Source organism: Oncorhynchus mykiss, chromosome 18 (assembly GCF_013265735.2).
Source record: "Oncorhynchus mykiss isolate Arlee chromosome 18, USDA_OmykA_1.1, whole genome shotgun sequence".
In the NCBI taxonomy this organism is placed as follows: domain Eukaryota; kingdom Metazoa; phylum Chordata; class Actinopteri; order Salmoniformes; family Salmonidae; genus Oncorhynchus; species Oncorhynchus mykiss.
The window spans coordinates 28,001,246-28,022,289 of record NC_048582.1 but is presented as its reverse complement, the minus strand read 5'-3'; the positions used below and the strand labels follow the sequence as shown (position 1 = coordinate 28,022,289).

General features: G+C 42.8%; 1 protein-coding gene across 5 annotated transcripts in view; it reads left to right on the top strand.

Annotated features, from left to right (window-relative positions):
• LOC110495955 (ATP-binding cassette sub-family B member 6, mitochondrial) overlaps positions 1-21,044 on the top strand; it is a 96,816-nt gene that overhangs the window by 69,907 nt on the left and 5,865 nt on the right. For 3 of the 5 annotated variants that reach the window (XM_021571504.2, XM_036952468.1, XM_036952467.1), the window contains 9 exons: positions 4,715-4,824; positions 8,318-8,383; positions 8,580-8,705; positions 12,436-12,512; positions 12,753-12,816; positions 13,247-13,332; positions 16,363-16,420; positions 17,121-17,225; positions 17,402-17,576. The exons of 1 other annotated variant lie outside the window; for it this stretch is intronic. In XM_021571504.2, coding sequence (XP_021427179.2) covers positions 4,715-4,824; positions 8,318-8,383; positions 8,580-8,705; positions 12,436-12,512; positions 12,753-12,816; positions 13,247-13,332; positions 16,363-16,420; positions 17,121-17,225; positions 17,402-17,576 — 867 coding nt within the window. The remainder of the gene's footprint in view (positions 1-4,714; positions 4,825-8,317; positions 8,384-8,579; positions 8,706-12,435; positions 12,513-12,752; positions 12,817-13,246; positions 13,333-16,362; positions 16,421-17,120; positions 17,226-17,401; positions 17,577-21,044) is intronic. One more of the 5 variants, XM_036952466.1, reaches the window with a different exon arrangement.

Here is a 21,044-nt window from a genome sequence, read left to right as displayed (position 1 = left end):
ATGCATAGATAATAAACATTGAGTAACAGCAATGTATTTTAATTTTTTATTTTTTACAAAATACATATAATTCAGCTCTATTTACTCTCAGAATCAAAAATGCTAAGTATCATCAAAGTAGACATCATGCAAGACTACAAATCCCTGCAGCTCCTGCAAGTCATCTCTCGCTGACACCTTTGGTAACAGGTATTGTGTATATTTTAAAACTTACACAAGACAGTTCAAAGAATTGTCAATTTTAAAGAAATGTTGCCAATTTATTCATTGTTCAATTTAGCTAACATTAGGTAGTTAATTGAGACATTCTTACCTTTGCCTCTTTTTGGCAGTCTAATCCAGATCATTAAATTTGTAGTTCTTTATGATCGCCACATTAGCAGCTAATTAGCATTTCATTTTTGGGTGATAAATACAGGCAAATAATTGATAAAATTCATTTAGTCTTCGAGAGATTTACACGGTAATCAAAACGTCACGCCAGGGTAGACCTACACGAAACACCACCCTTATTTGAAGTGTTTCTAAAATAAATGGTGGGAAAATGATTCAAATCTAATCAAATTTTATTAGTCACATGCACCGTATATAAAAGGTCCTTACAGTGAAATGCTTACTTACAAGCCCCTAACCAACAATGCAGTTTAAAAAAAATATGAATAAGAAGTAAAGTAACAAGTAATTAAAGAGCAGCAGTAAAATAACAGCTGTGAGACTATATCCAGAGGGGTACCGGTACAGAGTCAATGTGCAGGGTAGAGTTGTTAAAGTGGCTATGCATAGATGATAACAACAGAGAGTAGCAGCGGTGTAAAAGAGGGAGGGGGGGAGGCAATGCAAATAGTCTTGGTAGCCATTTTATTAGATGTTCAGAAGTCTTATGGCTTGGGGGAAGAAGCTGTTTAGAAGCCTCTTGGACCTAGACTTGGTGCTCCGTTACCACTTGCTGTGCGGTAGCAGAGAGAAAAGTCTATGACTAGGGTAGCTGGAGTCTTTGACAATTTTTAGGGCCTTCCTCTGACACCGCCTGGTATGGAGGTCCTGGATGGCAGGAAGCTTGGCCCCAATGATGTACTGTGCCTTTTGCACTACCCTCTGTAGTGCCTTGCGGTCCGAGGCAGAGCAGTTACCATACCTGGCAGTGATGCAACCAGTTAGGATGCTCTCGATGGTGCAGCTGTAGAACCCTTTGAGGATCTGAGGACACATGCCAAATCTTTTCAGTCTCCTGAAGGGGAATAGGTTTTGTTGTGCCCTCTTCACGACTGTCTTGGTGTGCTTGGACCATATTAGTTTGTTGGTGATGTGGACGGCAAGGAACTTGAAGCTCTCAACTTGCTCTACTACAGCCCCGTCGATGAGAATGGGGGTGTGCTCGGTGCTCTTTTTCCTCTAGTCCACAATCATCTCCTTTGTCTTGGTCACGTTGAGGGAGAGTTTGTTATCCTGGAATCACACTGCAAAGTCTCGGGCCTCCTCCCTATAGGCTGTCTCGTCATTGTCTGTGATCAGGACTACCACTATTGCCTCAATCGGCAAACTTAATGATAGTGTTGGAGTCGTGCCTGGCCGTGTAGTCATGAGTGAACAGAGAGTACAGGAGGGGACTGAGCACACACCCCTGGGGGGCCCCTGTGTTGAGGATCAGCGTGGCAGATGTGTTGTTGCCTACCCTTACCACCTGTTACCACCTGGGGACGGCCTGTCAGGAAGTACAGAATCCAGTTACAGAGGGAGGTGTTTAGTCCCAGGGTCCTTAGCTTATTGATGAGCTTTGAGGGCACTATGGTGTTGAATGCAGAGCTGTAGTCATTGAATAGCATTCTCACATAGGTGTTCCTTTTGTCCAGGTGGGAAAGGTCAGTGTGGAGTGCAATAGAGATTGCATCATCTGTGGATCTGTTGGGGCATTATGCAAATTGGGTCTAGGGCTAGGGGCTAGGGTCTAGGGTTTCTGGGATAATGGTGTTGATGTGAGCCATGACCAGCCTTTCAAAGCACTTCATGGCTACAGACGTGTGTGCTACGGGTTGGTAGTCATTTTTGCAGGTTACCTTAGTATTCTTGGGCGCAGGCACTATGGTGGTCTCCTTAAAACCTCTAGTGACTCCCCATCCCGCATGAGGGAGCGTAATCATCGACTGACACTAATTAGCATAACGCAACGGACATAAATATTCCTATTCATGAAAATCACAAGTGAAATATATTGAGACACAGCTTAGCCTTTTGTTAATCACCCTGTCATCTCAGATTTTCAAAATATGCTTTACAGCCAAAGCTAGACAAGCATTTGTGTAAGTTTATTGATAGCCTAGCATAGCATTTTGTCCAGCTAGCAGCAGGTAACTTGGTCACGGGAATCAGAAAAGCAATCAAATTAAATAATTTACCTTTGATGAGCTTCGGATGTTTTCACTCACGAGACTCCCAGTTAGATAGCCAATGTTTCTTTTTTCCAAAAATATTTATTTTTGTAGGCGAAATAGCTCCGTTTGTTCAGTCATGAAAATGCCGAAAAATATTCCAAATTAGCTCCATAATATCGACAGAAACATGGCAAACGTTGTTTATAATCAATCCTCAAGGTGTTATTCAAATATCTATTCGATAATATATCCACCGGGACAATTGATTTTTCAGTAGGACCGATTGGAATAATGGCTACCTCTGTATTTTACGCGAGAGTCACTCTGGGAGCCATCAGGTGACCAGTTGCGCAATGTAGCCGCTTACGGGTATTCTTCAACGTAAATGCGTAAAACTACGTCACAATGCTGTAGACACCTTGGGGAATATGGAGAAAAAGTAATCTGGTTGATAGCCCATTCACTGCTCAATAGGGATGCATTGGAACGCAGCGCTTTCAAAACATGAGGCACTTCCGGATTGGATTTTTCTCAGGCTTTCGCCTCTCAACATCAGTTATGTTATACTCACAGACAATATTTTTACAGTTTTGGAAACTTTAGAGTGTTTTCTATCCTAAGCTGTCAATTATATGCATATTCTAGCATCTTGTCCTGACAAAATATCCTGTTTACTACGGGAACGTTATTTTTCCAAAAATGAAAATACTGCCCCCTAGTCACAAGGTTAAAACATGTTGGTATTACAGAATTTGACAGGGAGAGGTTGAAAATGTCAGTAAAGACACTTGCCAGTTGGTCAGCACATGCTCGGAGTACACGTCCTGGTAATCTGTCTGTGAATGTTGACCTGTTTAAAGGTCTTACTCACATCGGCTACGGAGAGGGTGATCTCACAGTCTTACGGAACAGCAGGTGCTCTCATGCATTTTTCAGTGTTATTTGCCTCAAAGTGAGCGTAGAAGTAGTTTAGCTCGTCTGGTAGGCTCTTGACACTGGGCAGCTTTCGGCTGTGCTTCCCTTTGCAGTCTGTAATGGTTTGCAAGCCCTGCCACATCTGACGAGCTTCAGAGCTGGTGTAGTACGATTCTATCTTAGTCCTGTATTGATGCTTTGCCTGTTTGATGGTTCGTCGGAGGGCATAGCAGGATTTCTTATAAGCTTCCGGGTTAGAGTCCCGCTCCTTGAAAACGGCAGCTCTACCATTTAGCTCCGTGCAGATGTTGCCTATGTTTCTCTGCATTAAAGTCTGCGGCTACTAGGAGCACCGCCTCTGGGTGAGCGTTTTCTTGCTTGCTTATGGCGGAATACAGCTCCTTCAATGCTGTCTTAGTGCCAGCTTCTAACTGTGGGGGTGTCTAAACAGCTACGAAAAATACAGATGAAAACTATTAAGTAGATAGTGTGGTCTACAGCTTATCATGAGATACTCTACCTCTGGCGAGCAATAGCTCGAGACTTCCTTAGATATCGTGCACCAGCTGTTATTTCCGAAAATACATAGACCGCCTCCCCTTGTCTTACAAGACGCCGCTGTTCTATTCTGCCGGCCAGCTGTATGTTGATAGTGTCATCATTCAGCCACAACTCCGTGAAGCATAAGATATTACATTTTTGAATGTCCCGTTGGTAGTTTAAACGTGCGCATAGGTCATCTATTTTATTTACAAAGATTGCACGTTTGCTAGCAGAATGGATGGAAGTGAGTTATTCGATCACCTACAAATTCTCAAAGGGCAGCCCGCCCTCTGGCCCCTTTTTCTCCACCTCCTTTTCATGCATATCACGGGGATCTGGGCCTGTTCCCTGGAAAGCAGTATGTCGTTGGTTTTGGGCACGTTTGACTCGTTAAGAGAAAAAAAGGATTCTGTCAGTCTGTGGTGAGTAAGTTATTTTTGGTCATAAGAGACGGTAACTGCAACATTATGTACAAAATAAGTTTAAAAAACAAGTTACAAACGAGAGCAAATAAACAAACAAAAAAACACAATCTGTTGGAGACACGTCAGCCTTCTTCTCAGCGCCATTTTTTTGGAACCATTTCCTTGTTTGACCGCTAGATTTTATGGGTATTATGGCTCATACTGTGGTACTCAATAACTATCATTATAACTTTACAGAATTATATAAACATAATAGATCGGGAGGAATATTTTTGGAACAAAAAATAACATTCATTATTAACCGGTTCTCAAGATTTAAAAAGAATGGTTATATTCCGGAACACTAGAGATCAGTTTCCTTCTTAATTTTTAGTTTTTTCTGGTTCTGTTCCCTGAACGGGTTCCAACCCCTGGTAATAACAATGTAATATTTCATAATGGTTCATCAATATATTGCTCCAGCCCTTACCATCATCATCACGGAATGGAGGACCAAGTACAGGCGAGACATGAACACCCAGGACAACAACGCCAAGTCCAAGGCAGTGGACTCCCTGCTCAACTTTGAGACGGTACGGAGATGCTCCCATTGACTTATAACCTCAATACTTGGGTCGTGTTCATTAGTACTATAGTGGAGAAATTACAAGATTAAGTTATAATACTGTTATTGCATCAAATGGTTGTTTTATGCAATAGAATAGGGTTCTATTAGTACTCACTTATCTGTGTGTGTGAACTGAACTGCTTTCATTGTAGCTGGGGATTTTAACAAGGCTAATCTGAAAACAAGACTCCCCAAATTTTATCAGCATATCGATTGCGCAACCAGGGGAGGAAAGACCTTGGATCATTGTTACTCTAACTTCCGCGACGCATATAAGGCCCTGCCCCGCCCCCCTTTCGGAAAAGCTGACCACGACTCCATTTTGTTGATCCCTGCCTACAGACAGAAACTAAAACAAGAGGCTCCCACGCTGAGGTCTGTCCAACGCTGGTCCGACCAAGCTGACTCCACACTCCAAGACTGCTTCCATCACGTGGACTGGGAGATGTTTCGTATTGCGTCAGATAACAACATTGACGAATACGCTGATTCGGTGTGCGAGTTCATTAGAACGTGCGTTGAAGATGTCGTTCCCATAGCAACGATTAAAACATTCCCTAACCAGAAACCGTGGATTGATGGCAGCATTCGTGTGAAACTGAAAGCGCGAACCACTGCTTTTAATCAGGGCAAGGTGTCTGGTAACATGACCGAATACAAACAGTGCAGCTATTCCCTCCGCAAGGCTATCAAACAAGCTAAGCGCCAGTACAGAGACGAAGTAGAATCTCAATTCAACGGCTCAGACACAAGAGGCATGTGGCAGGGTCTACAGTCAATCACGGACTACAGGAAGAAACCCAGCCCAGTCACGGACCAGGATGTCTTGCTCCCAGGCAGACTAAATAACTTTTTTGCCCGCTTTGAGGACAATACAGTGCCACTGACACGGCCTGCAACGAAAACATGCGGTCTCTCCTTCACTGCAGCCGAGGTGAGTAAGACATTTAAACGTGTTAACCCTCGCAAGGCTGCAGGCCCAGACGGCATCCCCAGCCGCGCCCTCAGAGCATGCGCAGACCAGCTGGCCGGTGTGTTTACGGACATATTCAATCAATCCCTATACCAGTCTGCTGTTCCCACATGCTTCAAGAGGGCCACCATTGTTCCTGTTCCCAAAAAAGCTAAGGTAACTGAGCTAAACGACTACCGCCCCGTAGCACTCACATCCGTCATCATGAAGTGCTTTGAGAGACTAGTCAAGGACCATATCACCTCCACCCTACCTGACACCCTAGACCCACTCCAATTTGCTTACCGCCCAAATAGGTCCACAGACGATGCAATCTCAACCACACTGCACACTGCCCTAACCCATCTGGACAAGAGGAATACCTATGTGAGAATGCTGTTCATCGACTACAGCTCGGCATTCAACACCATAGTACCCTCCAAGCTCGTCATCAAGCTCGAGACCCTGGGTCTCGACCCCGCCCTGTGCAACTGGGTACTGGACTTCCTGACGGGCCGCCCCCAGGTGGTGAGGGTAGGCAACAACATCTCCTCCCCGCTGATCCTCAACACTGGGGCCCCACAAGGGTGCGTCCTGAGCCCTCTCCTGTACTCCCTGTTCACCCACGACTGCGTGGCCACGCACGCCTCCAACTCAATCATCAAGTTTGCGGACGACACAACAGTGGTAGGCTTGATTACCAACAACGATGAGACGGCCTACAGGGAGGAGGTGAGGGCCCTCGGAGTGTGGTGTCAGGAAAATAACCTCACACTCAACGTCAACAAAACTAAGGAGATGATTGTGGACTTCAGGAAACAGCAGAGGGAACACCCCCCTATCCACATCGATGGAACAGTAGTGGAGAGGGTAGCAAGTTTTAAGTTCCTCGGCATACACATCACAGACAAACTGAATTGGTCCACTCACACAGACAGCATCGTGAAGAAGGCGCAGCAGCGCCTCTTCAACCTCAGGAGGCTGAAGAAATTCGGCTTGTCACCAAAAGCACTCACAAACTTCTACAGATGCACAATCGAGAGCATCCTGGCGGGCTGTATCACCGCCTGGTATGGCAACTGCACCGCCCTCAACCGTAAGGCTCTCCAGAGGGTAGTGAGGTCTGCACAACGCATCACCGGGGGCAAACTACCTGCCCTCCAGGACACCTACACCACCCGATGTCACAAGAAGGCCATAAAGATCATCAAGGACATCAACCACCCGAGCCACTGCCTGTTCACCCCGCTATCATCCAGAAGGCGAGGTCAGTACAGGTGCATCAAAGCTGGGACCGAGAGACTGAAAAACAGCTTCTATCTCAAGGCCATCAGACTGTTAAACAGCCACCACTAACACTGAGTGGCTGCTGCCAACACACTGACACTGACTCAACTCCAGCCACTTTAATAATGGGAATTGATGGGAAATGATGTAAATATATCACTAGCCACTTTAAACAATGCTACCTTATATAAATGTTACTTACCCTACATTATTCATCTCATATGCATACGTATATACTGTACTCTATATCATCGACGGTATCCTTATGTAATACATGTATCACTAGCCACTTTATACTATACTATGCCACTTTGTTTACATACTCATCTCATTTGTACATACTGTACTCGATACCATCTACTGTATCTTGCCTATGCTGCTCTGTACCATCACTCATTCATATATCCTTATGTACATATTCTTTATCCCCTTACACTGTGTACAAGACAGTAGTTTTGGAATTGTTAGTTAGATTACTTGTTATTACTGCATTGTCGGAACTAGAAGCACAAGCATTTCGCTACACTCGCATTAACATCTGCTAACCATGTGTATGTGACAAATAAAATTTGATTTGATTTGAGAGGAGAGGAGCCTTTGATTTATGAATGGTTTGGTGATTAATTCCTACAGCATGCATTTCATAGAATGATTTGGTGTTTGTTTACTGTTAGGTACCAGGGAGAGATGCCTTGGGTATGAGAGGAACCTTGTCTTAGGGGCCAAACTCTGGTTTCTGTACAATAAGAAAAGTCTACATGACAAATACTATTTGGCTGGGGGATACTCCTTTCTCTTATATCAAGTCTCACCTTGTGACCCATTCCACATATCTGTTGTTTGTCATGTAAACTAAGTGGGTGTATCTTTGCTATACAATATCTTTGTATTCTTTGTGTCAGGGCTCACAACCCAACAGTCAAGAGTGTTGGGTTGACCAGCCTTGTTATTGCAGAGCACTCACATCATGACCTGCTTTCCTTATTAATAAGTTCATAAATATTTTTGTTTAAGTACAACTCTGACTTGTGTGATAAGTTTGTTTCTCCTCATTTGATAATAAAGAAATAACAACCACAAGACACACAAAGGAAAATGTTTCAGTCTGTTGGGTGCCTAATGAACACATTCCAGAATCCCCACCTGGCACATGAAGCTGTCCACAAACACATTACATTTTTGCAGCTTCAAAGTTGCTTCATAACTGTTTTTCCAACAGGTGAAGTACTACAACGCAGAAAATTATGAAGTGAACCGTTTTGAGGACGCCATCCTGAAGTATCAGGTAATCTAGACTATAGATGTCAAATGCTGAAGAGTTGAGAATGTAGATCTGTGTAAAGTTACACCAGAGTGCTTGCTTTGGTTATTCGGGTAGATGTGTTTTACCACCTTAGATGCATGCATAGTTCGAGCTTCTCCATCTCTACTAATGTTGCAGTTGCATTTGCATTCTGTCTGTCTGTCCCCTCCCATCCTAGATTTCAGAATGGAAGACCCAAGCCTCTCTGGCCTTCCTGAACCAGACCCAGAACCTGATTGTTGGCTCAGGCCTACTGTCAGGCTCACTGCTCTGTGCCTACTTTTTCCAGGAGGGCAAGTTTAAGGTACTGAGCTCAGAGTGCTTGCTAGCTTAAGGGTCATTCCACCTCGAAAAGGAGAAGAAAGAGGATTTTGACACCCACTTTCTCAGATTGTGCTGAAATCTTTCTTTAGTTAGAAACAGATAAGATTAGCATTCCTGAAACATTGTTTTGTTGAAATGTATAATTTGATCTAAGATAAATTAAGCTAATTGATTGCACCCAAATTGGCTATTTTAATTTATAGGATTTATATAATCTTCAATAAATAAATAATAATAAACTCAGTAAAAAAAGAAACATCCTCACTGTCAACTGCGTTTCTTTTCAGCAAACTTAACATGTAAATATTTGTATGAACATAACAAGATTCAACAACTGAGACATAAACTGAACAAGTTTCACAGAAATGGAATAATGTGTCCCTGAACAAAGGTGGGGTAAAAATCAAAAGTAACAGTCAGTATCTGGTGTGGCCACCAGCTGCATTAAGTACTACAGTGCATGTCCTCCTCATGGACTGCACCAGATTTGCCAGTTCTTTCTGTGAGATGTTACCCCCCTTTTCCACCAAGGCACCTGTAAGCTCCCGGACATACAATGGGGCAAAAAAGTATTTAGTCAGCCACCAATTGTGCAAGTTCTCCCACTTAAAAAGATGAGAGAGGCCTGTAATTTTCATCATAGGTACACTTCAACTATGACAGACAAAATGAGAAAAAAAATCCAGAAAATCACATTGCAGGATACATTTTTATTTATTTTATAATTTTTTACCCGTTTTTTTCTCCCTAATTTCGAGGTATCCAATTGTTTAGTAGCTACTATCTTGTCTCATCGCTACAACTCCCGTACGGCTCGGGAGAGACGAAGGTTGAAAGTCACGCGTCCTCCGATACACAACCCAACCAAGCCGCACTGCTTCTTAACACAGCGCGCATCCAACCCGGAAGCCAGCCGCACCAATGTGTCGGAGGAAACACCGTGCACCTGGCAGCCTTGGTTAGCGTGCACTGCGCCCGGCCCGCCACAGGAGTCGTTGGTGCGCGATGAGACAAGGATTTCCCTACCGGCCAAACCCTCCCTAACCCGGACGACGCTAGGCCAATTGTGCGTCGCCCCACGGACCTTCCGGTCGCGGCCGGTTACGACAACATTGTATGATTTTTAATGAATTTATTGCAAATTATGGTGGAAAATTAGTATTTGGTCACCTACAAACAAAGAAGATTTCTGGCTCTCACAGATCTGTAACTGCTTCTTTAAGAGGCTCCTCTGTCCTCCACTCGTTACCTGTATTAATGGCACCTGATTGAACTTGTTATCAGTATAAAAGACACCTGTCCACAACCTCAAACAGTCACACTCCAAACTCCACTATGGCCAAGACCAAAGAGCTGTCAAAGGACACCAGAAACAAAATTGTAGACCTGCACCAGGCTGGGAAGACTGAATCTGCAATAGGTAAGCAGCTTGGTTTGAAGAAATCAACTGTGGGAGCAATTATTAGGAAATGGAAGACATACAAGACCACTGATAATCTCCCTCGATCTGGGGCTCCACACAAGATCTCACCCCGTGGGGTCAGAATGATCACAAGAACGGTGAGCAAAAATCCCAGAACCACAAGGGGGGACCTAGTGAATGACCTGCAGAGAGCTGGGACCAAAGTAACAAAGCCTACCATCAGTAACACACTACGCCGCCAAGGACTCAAATCCTGCAGTGCCACACGTGTCCCCCTGCTTAAGCCAGTCCATGTCCAGGCCCGTCTGAAATTTGCTAGAGAGCATTTGGATGATCCAGAAGAAGATTGGGAGAATGTCATATGGTCAGATGAAACCAAAATATAACTTTTTGGTGAAAACTCAACTCGTTGTGTTTGGAGGACAAAGAATGCTGAGTTGCATCCAAAGAACACCATATCTACTGTGCAGCATGGGGGTGGAAACATCATGCTTTGGGGCTGTTTTTCTGCAAAGGGACCAGGACGACTGATCCGTGTAAAGGAAATAATAAATGGGGTCATGCATCCTGAGATTTTGAGGGAAAACCTCCTTCCATCAGCAAGGGCATGAAGATGAAACGTGGCTGGGTCTTTCAGCATGACAATGATCCCAAACACACCGCCCGGGCAATGAAGGAGTGGCTTCGTAAGAAGCATTTCAAGGTCCTGGAGTGGCCTAGCCAGTCTCCAGATCTCAACCCCATAGAAATCTTTGGAGGGAGGTGAAAGTCTGTGTTGCCCAGCAACAGCCCCAAAACATCACTGCTCTAGAGGAGATCTGCATGCAGGAATGGGCCAAAATACCAGCAACAGTGTGTGAAAACCTTGTGAAGACTTACAGAAAACGTTTGACCTCTGTCATTGCCAACAAAGGGTATATAACAAAGTATTGAGATAAACTTTTGTTAGTGACCAAATACTTATTTGTAAAATTGATATTTCATTAGCAAACATTTTCAAAATTTTTTTTTGCTTTGTCATTAAATAATATATTTTCCACATTTGTTACGTTATAGCCTTATTCTAAAATGTATTACATTGATGAGGGGGAAAAACAATCTACACACAATATACCCCACAATAACAAAGCAAAAACTGTTTTTTTTAGGAAATGTATATAAAAAATACAATTATATCACATTTACGTAAGTATTCAGACCCTTTACTCAGTACTTTGTTTCCCAGATGAGTGGCGGCTGTTACAGCAGCAAAGGGGGGACCAACTCCAAAATAATTCCCATGATTTTGGAACGAGATGTTCGACGAGCAGGTGTCCACCTACTTTTGGTCATGTAGATTTACTGTAGAAATCTTTGTCAGAAATAATGGTATATTTCCCTTGACGTAGCGATGCTGAATGTAAAAAATGTCTCAACATACCCCACTGCTATATTTGTTGAATATTATGTGAAAAATTAAAAGGGCATATTTGGATGAAATTAATTATCTTAATTTCTCAGAGATTAAAATATAACAAAATCATTTTACAGGAATGCAAATGTTATCTGTTTCTAACTACAAAAGCAATTTCAGAAAAATCTGAGCAGGTGGGTGTCTTGGCTTGCTGAAATGACAGCATTTTACAAATGAATGTAACAGCTCCTCACCCTGACAATAATAGTCAATGAGCCAGGAAAAACTGTAAAACTGGTTTGGTTTTTGTTAAACAGACACTTTCAGGATGAGAAACCATTTTACAACTTCAGTATTTTACAACTTCATGTTAAGGGCCTAGATACTCATTTTGTTACCTTTTTCACACTATTGAGCCATTCTAAAACAAACTGCTGGCTCTTTTCACATTGTGCTTTTCAGCATGGTTCCAGCAACTACGGTGAATGTCTGGAGGCATAACCAGGCCACTGCAGCTGGGTTTGGCTCAGTAGTGCGAAAAGCTCAACACTCTCACCTCAATCTCAGGCCGCTTTTCTCTTTCACTATGCTAGGGCTACGCTGTTTTTCGTCTCTATGTTTTACATTAGATTCTAAATCTTCATTGTACTCTAATAAGCAAATTATTCTTGCAGCTTGCCTTGCAGACAAACAAAATCAATACAAATGCAAAACATAGACGTATTGCATCACTATAAGGCCAAGCAGCCTTGCTATGGTTTCATGCTTGAAAAATGCATGTTTGAAGAAAAAAATCCTATAACACTGAGTGATGTTACATGTTTTTCTTAATAATAAATATGGTGTGTGAAGTGTTATGATACATTTAACCAGGTTAATGCCCTCTATCCCCAGCTTGGAGACTTTATCCTCTTTGGCACCTACATCATCCAGCTCTACACCCCTCTCAACTGGTTTGGAACCTACTACAGGTAAGAGGTGTTATGGGCTGAGTTTCAAATCTACTTCCTTACATCCTTCCCTAGTCTCCTTTATGGCTATCACTTACAGCTAAAAGCATATTGCTTCACCTGTCATGTGTTACTAGATCAGGAAAGACACAAGCAAATTAAGCTAGACTATTGAGATAAATCTATGAAAGGCATCATGTATTACAGTACCCATAATGCAAAACGGGCTCTGTATAATACATTGGTCTTCATCCTCCACAGAATCATCCAGAAGTCCTTCATCGACATGGAGAGCATGTTTAAGCTCTTCACCGAAGAAGAGGAGGTAATTTTGAAATTGGTTGTCGATGGTCATCATCAGTCAATCTCTCATGGGAAGATTATGCGTGTTAACCGAGAGATTGGGATGCGTAGGATAACGAGCAGTAGTAGTTCCAGTGTTTGGTTTTTCGACACGGGTTATTTGGACAAATCACGATTTCGCAGGTCTTGGGAACTTTCGAATTTCAGAAGTGGGATAGACTTTCTGCCTGTAATTTGCGAACAGAGAGAGTGGAGCTCCTTGTTCCAGTTCCACTCCATGGTCTAGCAATTGATTTCTTCTCTTAACATGTGTGGACCTAGAACTTAATCGAGCAGCTGACCAATTACGCGAGAGTCAATGACCAGCATTTTGGTGTCTGTCAGGATTTGTTTGCACTGCATTATGGGAAATACTTTTTTGGTCAAATAGATTTACTTTAACTTCCCTTCAGGTGAAGGACGTGGTGAATGCAGGGAATCTTCTCTATAAACTGGGAAAAGTGGAGTTTGAGAATGTGTACTTTAGCTACACTGACGGGTAAGTCCTTGCTTAGATCACTTAGATGTATTTTTAGGTCTTCTTTGGACTAATGATCCAGCACCTCTCAATTTTTTCTGATGTTGTGCCGAAAATATTCCCCCCTGCCAGAGTTTCTTCTATAGAAAGTATGTGACTCTGATGTGTGCCGCAGAAAGTATTTGAATCTAGCCACAAACATAAAGAAATTAGAAGGGGGGGGGGGATTTTGGCAAAACTATTTTCTTGCCTCCCGAAACATTTTGTAATATTTTAGAAAATATTGATAATACACAAATATTATCTCACAATAACAAAAAAACATAATTGAAAGTTAAGTTTGTTAACAAACATTAAATAAGAAATACAAATGTAGATATTTGCATAATAAGATATAAAATGACAAATTAAATATAAAAAGACAATAAATAACATAAAAAATATTGGAAAGCTGCAACAGTTTGGCTGAAAACCTGAGATCCTCCCCCCTTCCAATTTTCTTATTTTTGAGGCTAGAGTCAAGTACTTTCTGTGGCACACATCAGAGTCTAATACTTTCTATAGAACAAACTTCACGTCAGGATAGGCAACCCAAAATGAATAATTTATGTATGTGTGTTATATTAAACATAGAGGAGGGAGTAAAATGAAGGCAAGCAATAAACATTTCAGAACAACTGCTCATCGAATAAGACATAGGAGAGATGACGAATTCTGGCAAAGAGATTTATTTATAGACTAACACACTTGAAACAAATAGCCAAACTGAAAACTGTAGACATTACTAGTGCTTCCCCAGCGATCAAACCAACATAAAAAATCAAATGAAACGCAGCGAAATGTGATTAAAAGTCTCAACAAGCAAGCATGTCGCAGCGATGAGGAATTGAGTACGTGCGTGTTCAAGCATGTCGCAGCGATGAGGAATTGAGTACGTGCGTGTTCAAGCATGTCGCAGCGATGAGGAATTGAGTACGTGCGTGTTCAAGCATGTCGCAGCGATGAGGAATTGAGTACGTGCGTGTTCAAGCATGTCGCAGCGATGAGGAATTGAGTACGTGCGTGTTCAAGCATGTCGCAGCGATGAGGAATTGAGTACGTGCGTGTTCAAGCAAGTCGCAGCAATGAAGAATTGAGTATGTGCGTGTTCAAGCAAGTCGCAGCAATGAACAATTGAGTACGTGCGTGTTCAAGCAAGTCGCAGCAATGAAGAATTGAGTATGTGCGTGTTCAAGCAAGTCGCAGCAATGAACAATTGAGTACGTGCGTGTTCAAGCAAGTCGCAGCAATGAAGAACTGAGTACGTGAGTGTTCAAGCAAGTCGCAGCAATGAAGAATTGAGTACGTGCGTGTTCAAGCAAGTCTCAGCAATGAAGAATTGAGTACGTGCGTGTTCAAGCAAGTCTCAGCAATGAAGAATTGAGTATGTGCGTGTTCAAGCAAGTCGCAGCAATGAAGAATTGAGTATGTGCCTGTTCAAGCAAGTCTCAGCAATGAAGAGTTGAGTACGTGCGTGTTCACGCGATGGGGGGGGGGGATTCTGGCAGGGGGGAGCTTTTAGCACAACACCGGAACCCATTTACCAGGATCCGGCACCTCTCTTGGCATAATCAATTAGTTTCACTGTTTGCAATTTCAAAATTATAATAAAATCTATCAGTTAATTCAAGTGCCTACCCTGTAAATCTCATACCCCCTATAAACCGTAATGTGAAAACGTGCCTGATATTCTAAGAATTGATCTGTGTTGGGCCTGTCCAGGTTTATGGTTTGCGCAACATTGAAGCCTGTATAGACCAATGTGTGGCCATTGCTGTGGTGTGTGTGAGAGAGAGGAGCGTGCATGTATCTTTCTCGGAAATAGAATGAGATTCACTTTCTATGATCTCCCTCCCTCTCTCTGCTCTGATAGACATGAGCCTGCAACTCTAATCTCTGCAGTGTTGCACTTTGTTTATTTCCTCGTAGAAACATATCCCTGGGAAGGGTGCTGGACGTGCCTGAGCACCCTTGTAAATACATTTGCCAAAGTTACAGAATTACTGCTGTCTATTCAGAAATAAATGAAATCATTCAGATTACTACACCGTGGAGTAGGCCTATAATTTAGCCATAGCCGGTGAGTGAGCTGCACATCATTGGGTGAGTCAGTGAAACTGGAAAGCTTTTTTAGGACTATAATTTCCTCATATTTTACCATTTGTGTCACTCCACACACCTAGGCCAACTGGCGGCCCGTGGGCTGAATAAGGTTTTATTTGGCCCCCCTATGTTATATGAGCAAATAATACACATTTTTGAGTGAATTTTCATTGTTGGACATAAAAGACTAAAAACTCTGGGTAATCCACTCCAAGTGATTTTAATTTAAGACATTTGTTCCCAAGTATTCCCACGCATAATAGAGACGTGATCGTATACAAACGCAAGCCAGGTTTGAAATGATTTTGTTTTAGTCAAACATTATGTCTGTTTGGGATTCTTGCGGTCGATTCTTTGCAGTCTACAAATGATTTGTAATTATGTTCTGGCCCCCCGACCATCCGCTTAAGAAAAAATCGGCCCGCGGTTGAATCGAGTTGATGGATTCAATACAAGGTCGTTTTTATTGATCTCAGATTCTGTTTGTCAGTGTCAAAGTAGAATGTAATTTCAATCATTTGTGACGTATTAAATAAGATTCTGCTCAAGTCCCCAGTCATTTAAAATGATGTAGAATTGCAAGAAATGTGTTTTATGAAAGGCAACAAAAAATCCCAGACCCTAAACTTTAAAATAAAAAAATCCCCATGTGTGCAACTTCTTCAAGCACCTCTATATGCATGCAATTCTTTATTATAAAGGTGATTTTCTTTTTTTCCCATGTGTTCCCCCCCCAGGTCACCCTCCCTCGGCTCACTTTTTGTTCCGGCACCTCCCAATTTCCAAATGAACCACTAGCCTTACACAGTTAATGATTCAGAAACAGTTTGGTGAATAATCATAGTTGTGGTTGTTCCAGTGTTCTCCTTTGATGACATATATTTTTTGTGCTTCTGTGTTTTTTTTAAGGAAGGAGATTCTTAAGGACGTATCATTCACTGTGCAGCCAGGCCATACTGTTGCATTGGTAAGATTGAATTCCAAGCATTACCCAGAGGTTAAAGAGCGACTGCCTTTAAAAAACAATACTACATCCCTTTGGAAACCGCCTATGTGGCATCGATATGAGTCTGAAATAGTTATTCTAGTGTCAAAATTGACTACAAAGTGTGCGACGTTCATTTGCCCGCTAACATGGGGTGAACAGCTGTGGTGATTGCTCTCTATCCAATAGCATAGACAGTGAGACAGAACTGCCCAGCGGCTCTGACTTTGTTTACATAAGACAACACCTCACGCATTTTTTTTTACTTACGAAATACTGCACCAAAAACCTTAGTTAGATGTAAAATTGCTCCACTTAAACATCAGTAAAAAACAGCTAAATTAATTACAGATTTGTTGCAATGTCTTAGATTCATTCTTGGGATTTTGAGGACATGAAATAGGCTTCTGCGTCTGCAGTGTCTCATGGGGGACAAACATCATTAACCAAACGCGGAATCGGTCAGGAAACACACTTTCGAGACTGAAATCTCGTTTTTTGAATGCCAACAGAAAAACGCACGTGCCAATCAGCGTGTTCAGTGGCTCTTAAAGCAAATAATACTAGACTTCGGTCTTGAAGAGTGGTTCATTTCTCTCTTTTTCTCAACAGTCGTGATGGTTTGGATCTGTCGATTGTTCTCGCTTCTCAATTGTCTGTGTTTGTGTGTGGACGCCCCTAGGTTGGCCAGTCAGGGTGCGGTAAGAGCACCCTCCTTCGCCTGCTGTTCCGTTTCTATGACGTCCAGGGGGGATGCATCCGCATCGATGGCCAGGACATCTCTAAGGTGAGTATTTTGCCCAGTTGCAAGAAAATAGTTCCCAGGCTATCTATCTTATCACATGCTGTATATAACATTTTGTTTTCAATGCGCTCTGGTGGTTTTACAAGTCCAGGTAGTGCCTCCCCGTTTCACCCTTTACTGCTTAAGTGTCATCTGAGACTCTTCATTTCTGGGTGCAGGTGAAGCAGGTGTCTCTGCGTGCCCACATCGGCGTGGTGCCCCAGGACACAGTTCTCTTCAACGACAACATCCGCGACAACATCCGCTACGGACGCATCTCTGCCAGCGACCACGAAGTGGAGGCGGCGGCCATCGCCGCAGACATCCACAAGAAGATCCAGACGTTCCCAGAAGGTACGGAAATACCACCGTCTCTTTTGACGGTTTCTTGAACACCGATTTAAGCCAGCAGCATACCACCCTGCATCCCACTGCTAGCTTGCTTCTGAAGCTAAGCAGGGCCGGTGCTGGTCGGTCCCTGGATGGGAGATCCAGTGGTGTTGGAGGGCCAGTAGGAGGCACTCTTTCCTCCGGTCTAAAAAAAGATTGGCAGAGATTGGGGACATTGCCCTGTGTAAGGTGCCGTCTTTCGGATGGGTCGTTAAACGGATGTCCTGACTCTCTGGTCACTAAAGATCCCATGGCACTTATCGTAAGAGTTAAGGCTGTGTGATATTGCCAAAAAATCATATCTAGATTTTTTTTCAAACTTGTGTGATTCACAATAAATACGCTACATGGCCAAAAGTATGTAGACATCCCTTCAAATGTGTGAATTCAGGTATTTCAGCCACACCCGTTGCTGACAGGTATAAAATCAAGCACACAGCCATGCAATCTCCATAGACAAACATTGGCAGCAGAATGGCCCGTACTGAAGAGCTCAGTGACTTTCAATGTGGCATCGTCATAGGATCCCACCAGTGGTGGAAAAGGTACCCAATTTTCATACTTGAGTAAAGGTATAGATAACTTAATAGAAAGTTACTCAAGTAAAAGTGAAAGTCGGCCAGTAAAATACTACTTGAGTAAAATTCTAAAAGTATTTGGTTTTAAAAATACTTAAAGTATCAAAAGTAAATGTAATTGCTAAAATATACTTACGTATCAAAAGTACAAGTATAAATCGTTTCAAATTGCTTATAATAAGCAAAGCAGACAGCACCATTTTCTGTATGGATAGCCAGGGGCACACTCCAACACTCAGACCTTATTTACAAAAGATGTTTAGTGAGTCCACCAGGCCAGAGGTAGTAGGGATGACCACGTGTTCTCTTGATAAGTGTGTGATTTTGACAATTTTCCTGTCTTGCTAAGCATTCACAATGTAACGATTACTTTTGGTTGTCAGGGAAAATGTATGGAGTAAAAAGTACAATATTTTCTTTAGGAATGTGTCGTGATGTAAAAGTTGTCAAAAATATAAATAGTAAAGTACAGATACTCCAAAAAACAACATAACATTTACTTAAGTACTTTGTACCACTGGATACCACCTTTCCAACAAGTCAGTTGGTCACATTTCTGCCCTGCTAGAGCTGCTCCGGTAAACTGTAAGTGCTGTTTTTGTGAAGTGGAAACGTCTAGGAGCAACAATGGCTCAGCCGCGAAGTGGTTAGACCACACAAGCTCACAGAACGGGACCGCCAAATGATGAAATTGTCTGTCCTCGGTTGCATCACTCCCTACTGAGTTCCAAACAGCCTCTGGAAGCAACGTCAGTACAATAACTGTTCGTCGAGAGCTTCATGAATGGGATCCATGGCTGAACAGCTGCACACAAAGCCTAAGATCACCATGCGCAGTGCCAAGCGTCAGCTGGAGTAGTGTAAAGCCCACCGCCAATGGCCTCTAGAGCAGTGGAAACACGTTCTCTGAAATGATGAATCACGCTTCGCCATCTGGCAGTCCGACAGACAATTGGTGGAGGAGGAATAACAGTCTGGGGCTGTTTTTCATGGTGGCTGAATGGAAGCAGGTCCCCGCTGTAATGTTCCAACATCTAGTGGAAAGCCTTCCAAGAAGAGTAGAGGCTGTTACAGCAGCAAAGGGGGGACCAACTCCAAATTAATGCCCATGATTTTGGAATGAGATGTTCAATGAGCAGGTGTCCACATACCATTGACCATGTTGTGTATCTCCTTTTATTTTTTTACGTTTTTTTCTAAATAGGCGTTGTTGCACAATTAAAGCTCAATACACTGCATTTCAAACAGTCAGGAATAATGTAATGAATTATTTCATCAAATTAGTTTAACCTCCTTTTTGTTGTTGTTGCAATAATCACTGATCTGGCTTTCAAGTTTGTCTATAAAAATGCCCTTTCGTAACCAGAACCATGAAAAATGCACATCCACTAATAATGACCAACTTCTTGAAGCAGGCGTTATGGAAAATTAGCACAGATCTCATAAACAATCTCTCAAGCACAAGCCTATGTGCTAGTGAGTACCTGTATCAATTTTCTTTCTAACAACGTAGAACAATTGAACTGTTATGGACACACCTTCCTGCTTCCAACTGCTTGAAAAACATAGCCTGTTCACTTTGTTTAGATATTGAAATCAAGCGACCTAACTTGATGAGAAGATGCTTATTTCTCAGAATGAGAACGAGTTGCCAATTCATTATATAACTGCATATATTTTATTCTCATTGCACATTTCTAAAACACAGAATAGACCTCTAGCACATACAGTGGGGCAAAAAAGTATTTAGTCAGCCACCAATTGTGCACGTTCTCCCACTTAAAAAGATGAGAGAGGCCTGTAATTTTCATCATAGGTACACTTCAACTATGACAGACAAAATGAGAAAAAAAATCCAGAAAATCACATTGTAGGATTTTTTATGAATTTATTTGCAAATTATGGTGGAAAATAAGTATTTGGTCACCTACAAACAAGCAAGATTTCTGGCTCTCACAGACCTGTAACTTCTTCTTGAAGAGGCTCCTCTGTCCTCCACTCATTACCTGTATTAATGGCACCTGATTGAACTTGTCATCAGTATAAAAGACACCTGTCCACAACCTCAAACAGTCACACTCCAAACTCCACTATGGCCAAGACCAAAGAACTGTCAAAGGACACCAGAAACAAAATTGTAGACCTGCACCAGGCTGGGAAGACTGAATCTGCAATAGGTAAGCAGCTTGGTTTGAAGAAATCAACTGTAGGAGCAATTATTAGGAAATGGAAGACATACAAGACCACTGATAATCTCCCTCGATCTGGGGCTTCACGCAAGATCTTACCCTGTGGGGTCAAAATGATCACAAGAACGGTGAGCAAAAATCCCAGAACCAGCCTCCCGGGTGGCGCAGTGGTTAAGGGCGCTGTACTACAGCGCCAGCTGTGCCATCAGAGTCCCTGGGTTCGCGCCCAGGCTCTGTTGTAACCGGCCTCGACCGGGAGGTCCGTGGGGCGACGCACAATTGACCTAGCGTCGTCCGGGTTAGGGAGGGATTGGTCGGTAGGGATCTCCTTGTCTCATCGCGCACCAGCGACTCCTGTGGCGGGCCGGGCGCAGTGCGCGCTAGCCAAGGTTGCCAGGTGCACGGTGTAGCCTCCGACACATTGGTGCGGCTGGCTTCCGGGTTGGATGCGCGCTATGTTAAGAAACAGTACGGCTGGTTGGGTTGTGTATCGGAGGACGCATGACATTCAGCCTTCGTCTCTCCCAAGTTGTAGCAATGAGACAAGATAGTAGCTACTACAACAATTGGATACCACGAAATTGGGGAGAAAAGGGGGGTCAAATTAAAAAAAAAATGTTTTAAATAAATAAACAAAATAAAAAAATCCGAGAACCACACGGGGG